Source organism: Berghia stephanieae, chromosome 12 (genome assembly GCF_034508935.2).
Source record: "Berghia stephanieae isolate SIO BIC M18660-M18661 chromosome 12, UCSD_Bste_1.3, whole genome shotgun sequence".
Taxonomy (NCBI): Eukaryota; Metazoa; Mollusca; class Gastropoda; order Nudibranchia; family Aeolidiidae; genus Berghia; species Berghia stephanieae.
This window is the reverse complement of record NC_088371.1, coordinates 13,197,547-13,209,923: the sequence shown is the minus strand read 5'-3', so window position 1 is coordinate 13,209,923 and position 12,377 is coordinate 13,197,547. Positions and strand designations below refer to the sequence as shown.

Here is a 12,377-nt window from a genome sequence, read left to right as displayed (position 1 = left end):
CGCTATGATCTATGACACTAGATCACATTTTTGAAATCATTCTTTGCTTATTTTAAACTCTAGATTTAGTTTGATATTCAGCGTGGCTCAGCAGTACATTCTTTGCTTCGTACCCGAAAGGTACCTAGTTCGAATACCCGCTACCCTGTACGGCCTTGATCAAGTCATTTCGCCATTTGTTCAGTTTAAGGCGCTGCACTGCGGCTGACGCCTGGAACATTCCAGTCTTCCTTTGAAATAGGCCTTAAACATATTTTCCTTCTGGAATGAATAAAGGGGAGTTTTTATTTTATTTATTTCATTATTCCTTCATCATTGTCTAACGAGATTTAATAATAAGATATTAGATATTAGTGTATGGGTTCTTTGAAATCTATTATTCAATTTTATAATGTTCCAAATTGCATTAACAATAATTATGAATTGATTTTTTAATTTCATTTGATAAAGAATTTAAAAAGATAAATGTACAAAACTCACATTTGTCAGCGTTCAATTCTAAAGGTATTATATATCGGAATTGTTTACGTGCTAAAAATAGAATTTATAATCAAATAATAGTGACCCACCGCCTCTAAGCGGTATTAGGTTGGAGTAGTTTACGTGCTAAAAATAGAATTTATAATCAAATAATAGTGACCCACCGTCTCTAATCGGTATTATGTTGGAGTGGTTTATGTGCTAAAAATAGAATTTATAATCAAATAATAGTGACCCACCGCCTCTAAGCGGTATTATGTCGGAGGGGTTTACGTGTTAAAAATATAATTTTTAATCAATTATTAATGATGATAATAATAATAATAATAATAATAATAATAATAATAATAATAATAATAAGAATAATAATAATAATAATAATAAAGAATAATAATAATAAGAATAATAAGAATAAGAATGATAATAATAATATAATAATAATAATAATAATAATAATAATAATAATAATAATAATAATAATAATAATAATAATAATAATAATAATGATGATGATGATGATAATAATAATAATAATAATAATAATAATAATAATGATGATGATGATAATAATAATAATAATGATAATAATAATAATAATAATAATAATAATAATGATAATAATAATAATAATAAGACTGATTGGTGCCTACGTGCACATATTTGCAGGTCTGATAACCGAACACTGTTACGGGCTTGTTTAAACATTACAATGATGGATAACGTTGGTCATGATGGACACAACTTTATTGAGCTAGTTTTATAGAATTTCCTTATTATTATTATTATTATTATTATTATTATTATTATTATTATTATTATTATTATTATTATTATTATGATGATGATGATATGATGATGATGATGATGATATATTATTATTATTATTATTATTATTATTATTATTATTATTATTATTATTATATCATTATATTATTATCTTTATTATTTATTTATCATATTATTATTATTATATATTATATATTATTATTATTATTATTATTATTATTATTATTATTATTATTATTATTATATATTATTATTATATATTATTATTATTATTCATTATATATTATTTATTATTATTATTATTATTATATTATTGTTACTATCATTATTACTATTATTATTATTATTATTATTATTATTATTATTATTATTATTATTATTATTGTTAATATTATTATTGTTAATATTATTATTATTATTATTATTATTATTATTATTATTATTATTATTATTATTATTATTATTATTATATATTATTATTATTATTATTATTATTATTAGTAGTAGTAGTAGTAGTAGTAGTAGTAGTAGTAGTAGTAGTAGTAGTAGTAGTAGTAGTAGTAGTAGTAGTAGTAGTAATATTGTAAGCACTGCTGGTATTATCATTGTTGTATATTTGTGGTTTACCAATGGTATCATTATATTTTTTTTTGGTTCCATTTACCATTTATTTTTCTCCTCACTTTCATGTATGTTGTCATCAAATTGCATGAATTATTTGTGAAAGTCTAAGATTTAATTAAATAAACTTTGTAAAACTTTGTAAACTGATTAACATTGGACCCAAATCAAATTGGGTCAACAGACCTGTAAACAAGTGCACCTGGAATGGCCCACAACGAGGGAAGTGAAAATTGATCTCATAAGAGATATGATGGTTGTTGGAGTTTGTTTTCTTTTTGTTTTTGTGCGACTATGCGGTTCTTCTTCTTCTTCTTCTTCGTCTTGTGGAAACCTCCAATATTGTCGAGGATCACTCCATAGTTTGTAGGGTTTTACATTATAAACTTGCTTAAACTCTGCACATAATGCTAAAAAAAAAAAAAAAAAAAAGTTTAGTGGTATGACACTCGCTTTCGGAACGGAAGGTCCTGGGTTAGAGCCTCGCTCCGCGCATAGTGGAGTCCTTGGAACAGGCTCTTTACTCACATTCTCTCATCGTACTCAGGTGTAAAATGAGTACCTGGCCGGTAACAGCGTTGTCTCTGTCCGAAAGCAAAAATGTAATATCGCCTAACAGGCGTTGTGTCCCGTCCTATATTATGTTAAGTGTTGCTGTTGGTCAGGGATCGCTTTGAGCACGTTTAGTGGATATTGCGCTATATAAAAGCTAAATCTTTTTTCCAGTGTAAGAAATTGTATTTACTCTCCGTCATAAAGAATCGCATTTAAGTCGGGGTTTGTTTTGTAGCCACGGGGCAGCGTGGCTGGTCTTTGCTTCGTACCCGAAAGGTACTGAGTTCTATCAACTGCCGCTGCGCTGTGTTGACTTTAGCAAGTCACCTCGCCTCAGCTAAATTTACGGCGCTGCACTGCGGCTGACGCCTGGGTTATTCCAGTCTTTCTTCGGAGTAGACCCCAGAGACAAATCTCCCGTATGGCATGAATAAAGGGAATTATGTTTATTTATTTATTTTAGTAATTGATTAATTAATTAATTAATTAATTAATTAATGTATTTATTACCTCAATTTCTAGCAAATAGTTCAGTCCGACAAAATTCCGCAATGAGATTTTTGTTGTAATTATGAAAAAATGTTTTTTAACAGATGCGGAAAACGGATATAGTTTGTTTACCTGACAACCTATAATCTTTCATTTTTAATATTCTTTATTTTAAAACTAGTTTGTTTAGGTATTTATTTCACTCCGAAATGAAAACATTTTGAGACGGCGGTCCATAATATGATGCTTGATTGACAACAATGGACAATATTATAATACGATAATTAATGATTAATAAAAATAATAATAATAATATAATAATAATAATAAAAATAATAATATAATAATAATAATAATAATAATAATAATAATAATAAATAATAATAATAATATAATAATAATAATAATAATAATAATAATATATAATAATAATAATAATAATAATAATTAATTAATAATATTAATAATATATAATAATAATATAATAATAATAATAATAATAATAATAATAATAATGATGATGATGATGAGATATAATAATAATAATAATAATAATAATAATAATAATAATAATAATAATAATAATAATAATATAATAATAATAATAAAGATAATAATAATAATGATAATAATAGTAATAATAATAATAATAATAATAATAATAGTAATAATAATAATAAATCGACTACTACTACTACTACTACTACTACTACTACTACTACTACTACTACTACTACTACTACTACTACTAACTACTACTACTACTACTACTACTACTACTACTACTACTACTACTACTACTACTACTACTACTACTACTACTACTACTACTACTACTACTAGTACTAGTACTACTACTACTACTACTACTACTACTACTACTACTACTACTACTACTACTACTACTACTATACTATACATAATAATAATAACAATAATAATAATAATAATAAAAATATTAATAATAACAATAATAATGATAATGATAATAATAATAATAATAATAATAATAATAATAATAATAATAATAATAATAATTATAATAATAATAATAATAATAATAATAATAATAATAATAATAATAATAATAACAACAATAATAATAATAATAATAATAATAATATAATAATAATAATAATAATAATAATAATCACTATACATCACTACTACTACTACTACTACACTACTACTACTACTACTACTACTACTACTACTACTACTACTACTACTACTACTACTCTTACTACTACTACTACTACTACTACTACCACTACTACTACTACTACTACTACTACTACTACTACTACTACTACTACTATTATTACTACTACTACTACTACTACTACTACTACTACTACTACTACTGCTACTACTATACTACTACTACTAGTACTACTACTACTACTACTACTACTATACTACTACTACTACTACTACTACTACTACTACTACTACTACTACTAACTACTACTACTACTAAATAATAATAATAATAATAATAATAATAATAATAATAATAATAATAATAACAATAATAATGATAATGATAATAATAATAATAATAATAATAATAATAATAATAATAATAATAATAATATATAATAATAATAATAATAATAATAATAACAATAATAACAAAAATAATATATCACACTTCTATTGGGCATTTTCAAAGCTATATCATGCTCAACGCACTAAAATCTTACATTTTTAATCTTTATAACTCTAGGAATAATTTTTTTGGGTGTCTGTCTCACCCTGACAAAACACCGTTTCGAGACGGCAGGCCACATATTTATTTTATTTAACTAACTCAACCCTAACACCGACTATATCCGTAATTAACCCGCGTTACTTTTACCTCATGCCTATTTAACTCTCTCCTTACCAGCCACATTCAGGATTTTCCCCCCAACTTCACACCCAACTAACATAAAAATAGATTTTTTTTATCGCTCAAACACAATAGTAGAAAGTTATTGCGATAAATTGATTTCTTTAGCAAAAATGTTCTTCAACACACGTTCATTTTCTTTAAGCTTTATGATGTACAAGAGAAATTTGAATAAGAAAAATGTTGGTTGTATCGAAACGAATGTGACGATTTTGCTATGGTTGGTAAGGAGAGGGTTAATACATTTTTCTGAGACAAATTATAGGCACAGTATCAAAGCTAATGTTTTTGGTACTTACTTGTTAAAGATAGTTGAATAAAACTATCATGCTCATTTCAATACATTTTTTCCAATTTGGAAAAGTAGCAAACATCACTAGGATTGAGTGAGTTAATGATATATCGATGTCGTTTATTTAATTGACTGAAAAATCATTTTCTAGTGCCTGGCTCAACTTGACATCTATACTATTTTCAGACAGCGGTGATTGGAAAGTAAAAATACAAACAACAACAATAACGAAAAATATAATGTATTATGTAAACGGATGGTAATTGATATTTTTTCCTATCAGTATATTATACGAATCTTTCATCTCTTTGTATTTATTAAACGAGTTATTTTTATCGTGCCCAATAACACAACGAGCTTGCGAGTATGTGTTATTGCACGATAAAAATATAACGAGTTTGATAAATACAGAGAAATGAAAGAATACGTTTATTCCACTCCTACATGTAAGGTTATTAGATAATTTGTAACCAAATGGTATGGTGTTAGTGCTTCTATTCACAATAATTTGTAACTTTCTTCTTCTGCTTGAATGACAATTCTACCCAAAAATAAAAACGTTGGATTTGTATTATTCATGCGCACCAAAAGATTATTTATAATTACCAATCAGCTGTCACTTACACCTAATTTCACACCAATAAAATATGTGAAAATATTCTGCAATCCTTGAATACATTTTTATCGAATAAGATACGATTCTTACACTTTAGAATTTTTGAATTCCGGACGTGTTCTCAACCGCCGCGCGAGCTTGCGAGTACGCGTTGGGAACAAAGTTCGAATTCCAAAACGCAAGAGGATAAGAAATCGTTTATTCTCTCCCTCAATCGATTCCAATTTCGTTATCTTTGAACAAAAGACATGTTCAAAAATACTTAAATGATACTTTAAAAAAAAAGAATCTAGTTTTTAGTGAAATAGAGCAGTAAAGTTAGGTGCCCCAAACGTAAACAAAGGTCTGAGAAGCACGTGGCAAACCACATGTTCCTGTCTTGACAGCTCACGTTCCAATGTAAATAATAGAAAAAAATAACCTTTAAAATTTGGCTGTTAGGTGGCAAAAGAAACACATATTCATAAATACTCGATCATGCATCAAATAATGTCTAGATATGGATATTTTATGGAACAAAAGGTAAAATTTTCTAAAATTTATCAAAAGTTACAGTCTATCTATTTTTAGACCAGAGCAAATTATTGCGCTGGTGTGAACAAAACGAGAATTATTCGGAGCCTGATTTTCATAATAATTTAGCCTTATATTATTATTTCTGCAACTGTTAGATTTTATGTAAACATATTTTCAATACTGAAAGTGTATTGCCTACAACTCAAACTACAAAATTGGGAGACTTATATTGTGCGTAAATTATTCCGGTCCCTAACGGAAATCACTAGCAACTTGTTATTGTTTACGTTTGGGGCACCTAACTTTACTGCTCTATTGAATGCTTGATAATCTGACGTCACAAATTATTATGATTGTAAACTTGATATCATTACGCGTTACTATCTGCTATGGAGAGGGGAAGAATAATATCTCTTCGTGTTTTTTTTTTTTTCACCCGATGATATACATCTGTCTAATTATCTGTCTTTTAAATCTTTTAAACTTAAAATATATTTTGTTAATGTTTGGCTCATCCCGACAATATTATATAACACCTTTTTTAGGCGATAGGTCGCATTTATCTAACTCGCACTTTTTAATAATAACATTCTAAAGCCATATTTGAAATTTCAATCTAAATAATCTCTATTATTTTTTATTCGAAGTTATTAACCCTTTACTGCTATAAAGAACGTTTACCAGACCAAGCACTGAACGACGGCCTTTTGACTGAAGTCATCCTATCGTGTACTTCCCATGGTTGATATTCGTGGTATAAACTAAGGTATTTTAACGGATCCCATACGGTTAGCATGTCTTTATTGAACGATCTTTTACCCGACGAGGAACTAGATAAAATTGGTGATTTTAGAATTGCCATGTTGTTCCAGAAAGATCTTTTACCAGACCAGGAACCAAATGCTGGCCTTTTTGAATTGTCGATGAATGATCTTTTACCCGACCAGGAACTAAAAGCTGGACGCTTTGATAATAATGAATGATCATCTATTGATCTTTTGCCCGACCAAGAACTAAAAGCTGGACGCTTTGATAGTGCGGAATAGTCAATTACTGATCTTTTGCCCGACCAGGAACTGAAAGCTGGTCGCTTTGATAACAATGTGTGATCATCCATTGATCTTTTGCCCGACCAAGAACTAAATGCTGGCCGTTTAGAGTTTAATAATGCGTCGTCATCTCCTGATTTCTTGCCCGACCAGGAGCTAAAGGCTGGTCGCTTTGATAATACTTTAACGCCATCTACTGATCTTTTCCCCGACCAGGAACTGAAAGCTGGTCGTTTAGATGTTAATAATGCGTCGTCATTTTCTGATCTTTTCCCCGACCAGGAACTGAAAGCTGGTCGTTTAGATGTTAATAATGCGTCGTCATTTTCTGATCTTTTTCCCGACCAGGAGCTAAAGGCAGGCCTTTTTGCCGTTGATAATGCGTCGCCGTCGACTGATCTTTTGCCCGACCAGGAACTAAAAGCTGGTCGTTTTGATGTTGATAATGCATCTTCATCCATTGCTCTTTTGCCCGACCAAGAGCTAAAAGCAGGCCGTTTTGATGAACTTATCTCTTCATCATCAGCTCTTTTACCCGACCAAGAGCTGAACGCTGGTCTTTTTGAAATCAAGTCGCTATCTATATAATTTGTAGATCTTTTCCCGGACCACGAACTAAAAGCCGGTCGTTTTGAGGGCATCCCAGTTTCATCATCCATTGATCTCTTTCCAGACCAAGAGCTAAAAGCCGGCCTCTTCGAATTCAAGATAGTATCATCATCACCATGAGTTGCACTTCTTTTTCCTGACCAAGAGCTAAAGGCTGGCCGCTTTGACTCTATAACATTATCATTGATTGACCGTTTGCCTGACCATGAGCTGAATGCGGGTCTTTTGTCGTTTGAAGTTACAACATCCCCATCAGTTACAGATCGTTTTCCAGACCAAGAACTGAAAGCAGGACGTTTTGCAGCCTCAACGTCGTCATCATTTGATGATCTTTTTCCTGACCAGGAGCTAAAGGCAGGCCTTTTTGAGGCCTCAATTCCATTTTCTGCAGCTCTTTTCCCTGACCAAGAACTAAATGCAGGTCTCTTTGATGAAGGTATTTCATTGTTTGAGCTTTCAGATCTTTTTCCTGACCAGGAGCTAAAAGCAGGTCTTTTTGAGGCCTCGACTTTGTCTTCTAAACCTCTTTTCCCTGACCAAGAACTAAACGCTGGCCTTTTTGACGGCGCATTCCCCTCATCTGCTGACCTTTTCCCCGACCAAGAACTAAAAGCTGGTCTTTTTGAAGCTAACATGACATTGCCTGAAGATCGTTTCCCAGACCAAGATGAAAATGCAGGTCGTTTGATGGCTTGAAATCCTAAATAAATCGACCTCTTCTTTTTACCTGACCATGAACTAAAAGCAGGTCGTTTCGAAGCGTAAATATCTTCAGCTGAAGATTCTTTTCCTGACAATGAGTCAAAAGCAGGTCTTTTGTCGGGGTCGCCACCATCAAACAAACGTTTTCCTGACCACACGCTGAATGCCGGTCTTTTTGAAGGTAAGATGAAATCATAAATTGATCGTTTTCCCGACCAAGAACTAAATGCCGGTCTTTTTGTATTGACAAGCGATCTCTTACCGGACCAAGAACTAAATGCCGGTCTTTTTGTGTTGACAAGCGATCTCTTACCGGACCAAGAACTAAATGCCGGTCTTTTGTTGTTCATAAACGATCTTTTACCGGACCATGAACTAAATGCCGGTCTTTTTGCCAAGGACACATCATCAATAAAACTATCTCCATAGCCATCGTCCATTACGGATCTTTTATTTCTCGGGCAGTGACTACAATGAAATATTTCTTTCGATATCTGCGGATTTGAATTTTTGGAATTTTCTGATCTTTTTCCTGACCACGACCCAAACGCAGATCTTTTGCCGGTCGCAATTGAATTATCAGTCTGAATTTTAGGGCTAGCATTATTTAACATAGGATCGTTGGGGGCGTCAAGAGGATATGTAACTGTAGGATCTTGTGAAAATTCCATAAAATATACGTACGGGTCAACTATGGCTCGGATATTTTTAATATTACTGGCATAAGTGTCACTGACTGGGGTATGTGGAATATCATCCTGCATTGTGGATTCTTCATTATCAATTATAACTGGCAGTAGATAATAAGCAGGCGGTTGATAACTAAAAGTTGGAACCCCAGGCCCTTGCCAAAATGATTGTGCTTGCGATTCTTTTTTCTCATATCTAGGTCCTTGCCTAATTTGGATTGTGTCTTTAGAATTGCTACCTATAATTTGCCTGTCATCTGACTCCAATTTTTGCGTTGGACTTTTTTCATTTTGAATATAGTTTAATTGATTTTCTTCAGCGCTGTAATTTTTCTCGTCCTGCCTAATATCAGAATCAAATGTTTTATTTTGCTCTTGTAAAGCAACATTTTTATTTTCTTTACCTTGTTCTGAAATCTTTTCAGCATTAGGTTTTATACTTATTTCTTCGGCTTTGCCAACACTACGCCTTTTACGTAAATGATCGGTTGCAGAATGGCCACTAGAAAATACATCTATTTTATCGGAATCAAATATTGACGTCAAAACAGGATCAAGTAAATCATCATTGTCACTATTACCTTTTTTCGCTAAAAGATTAGAATTTCTGAAAGCTGTGAGGAATTTATTGTAACCAGGGTCATGACTATCAGCATTGGCATTCCTACCACCAGGAAAAATGTTACCGTTTTTCTGAACATCACCGAGATTTCCCAATCCTATTAATCTTTCCTCCTTTATTTCCCAGGGAATTTGAACGTACGAATCGTATGCGTCACTGTTAGGATATTTTGCACTTTCTGAACTGTGCAAGGTGTCAAAATTGGGAACAGAAGTAACTAGTTTGTTATTTTCATTGTTTAACGAAAACAAACTCGACACTAATTTTTCGAGCGATGAGTAATCATTCGAATTTTCTCCTTTATTGTTTATCTGATTAAATGTACCCGTCACTCCTGTTCTTACGAAGTTTGAATGCAAATTTGGTGTCGACCGCTTGAATTGCAGCGATGGAAATCCTTGTTTTAGTTGAGTTCTTACTGGAAAGCACAGTGCCCAATACGCACTACAGGGATAATCGAATCGTTTGGATGTTTCAACTCCATCGATCATTAGTCTGTTGACGTCATCGTTATCGTTATTATTATTATTATTATTATTATTATTATTATTATCATCAACGCCGTCGTCTTCCTTATTGAAATTCTCAGTATAGGTTGATTTATCATCATCATCATCATCCTCTTCATCGTCGTTGCTTTCATCTCCATCATCGTTTTTTGTAATTACAGGGTTTTTATGAAGGGGCTTAAGAAAGGACCGTTTTCTTCCATGCCAAGAAAAAAATCCACTTCTTCTCTTATTATCGGGAAATGAAATTATATCGCCATCATCATCAAACATATCATCGTCATCGCCATCGTCAATATCCTCATTAACGTTCTCATTATCATTGATTTTATACTTATTTGCTAAAATATGATCAACTATCTGTCTGAGTTCATAACCTTTATACTTTGGCAACTGCTGTGGACGTTGTAGTAAATCTAACGATGATCTTTTCCCGGACCAAGCACTAAAAGATGGTCGTTTTGCAGGAAGACTGGGCAACCTGAACTCATTTGCAATGCCATGGTGAAAGCCATTGTGGTTAGTGTTTGAATTTCTATCACCACTTCTTTTACCCGCCCATGAGGCAAAAGATGGTCTCTTTAGAAGAGCTGGAGTATCTGAATTTCCATATAGTTGGTTCGAGTCCAAGGCTAGAATAGATGTACATTGTAGAAAGACGTAGTGAAATGCCACGAGAAAAAATCCAGAAAAATGACACATTATTTGGCTAAGTCAGGTCCTCTCACATAGAATGTAAACACGATCTGGAAATTATTTATTTACTTCGTTTTTGGTTCTATTTTTTAAAGACATTCATATATCAACATGAAAAATGCTCTGTGTTTATGAAATTAAAACGCCAAATATAGACTATATTTTTAAAAATACAAATACAATCTTGATTGAACACAAAATCAGTTACTTATTAAGGTTGAAAACGTCACATAATAATATTAAATTTCAGGATGAAACAAAATATAGGTCCACAAAGCGTAATTCGACTATTAGTGTTGTTAGGGAACAAAATCCAAAATTTTAATTTTGTCAACGATTTTAATAAAACTAACACAACAAATCAGAAAAATTTTAAGTGATTGAAATCTATCGTCTGGGCAGTTGTTATTTTTTTTCCTCCTTTGCAAATTCGCCGTAAATTTCAACTCTCTGCTTTTTTTGTTCTCATATTCGAAATTGTTTTTTTTTAGTCGATCAATGAATTGAATGAAACAATATCAATTTACATATAATCGTAAAGAGATAAACAGCTGTAAATTAGTTTATAGAAGTCATTATAATTCTAGATGTCTGGTAAATAACTTTGGCAACGGTATTGTTTTCATAATATTGTTTTTGATCTTCCAGGCCTTTACAAAAAATTAATTTCTTCTCTCGTATCTCATATCAACAGCAGATTATAATGAACTTCGATCTTTCCTGTAATTTCCTGTCGTGTTCCCACGAGTAAGAATAACAATAACAAGTTTTCGTGTTTGCGAGTCTCCTTGTCACAATGCGCTCGCCTGCCTTTTTCACGTCGTTCACCGTTTCTCGACGCCAGAGGTTGTCTTGTAAATCCGAGCATTAAATATATGCTCGTTTTCAGCAGTTTACTGAGAGTGAGTGCTTGTGCGCGCGCGCGTGTGTGTGTGTGAGTGAGTGAGTGAGTAGGGAAATAAAGTTGATCGTTGGTGATCGGGCAGCGATGAGGGTGTGGGCGTTTTCAAACGAGATGGAGAGGCGTTGTTGACGAAGTAACGGAGTAATGGACAAACAGACCAACAGACAAACAAACAGACAGACGTATAGAAAGACAATCGGCGTTTGACCTATCAGGTTTTTAGTTCAAGTCCTTGAAAAAGGCTCTTGACTCACATTAGCTCATCGTACTCAGGTGTAAAAATGAATAACAATACTTAAATAGAATTGAAGCTCCAATTAAATTAAAGGAAAACGGACGATGCGGACG

The 12,377-nt window shown here is 31.8% G+C and overlaps 1 protein-coding gene across 1 annotated transcript; it reads right to left on the bottom strand.

Annotated features, from left to right (window-relative positions):
- Positions 1 to 5,342: 5,342 nt before the first annotated feature.
- LOC144957736 (uncharacterized) lies at positions 5,343 to 11,992 on the bottom strand. Its single transcript, XM_078889125.1, has one exon. It carries the CDS (start codon positions 11,129 to 11,131, stop codon positions 6,914 to 6,916), a length of 4,218 nt encoding a protein of 1,405 aa, XP_078745251.1. The 5' UTR covers positions 11,132 to 11,992; the 3' UTR covers positions 5,343 to 6,913.
- Between the last annotated feature and the right edge of the window lie 385 nt (positions 11,993 to 12,377).

What these genes read in the sequence shown, in the direction of transcription:
- LOC144957736 (XM_078889125.1), bottom strand. Translation starts at nt 11,131, where the DNA reads ATGTGTCATTTTTCTGGATTTTTTCTCGTGGCATTTCACTACGTCTTT.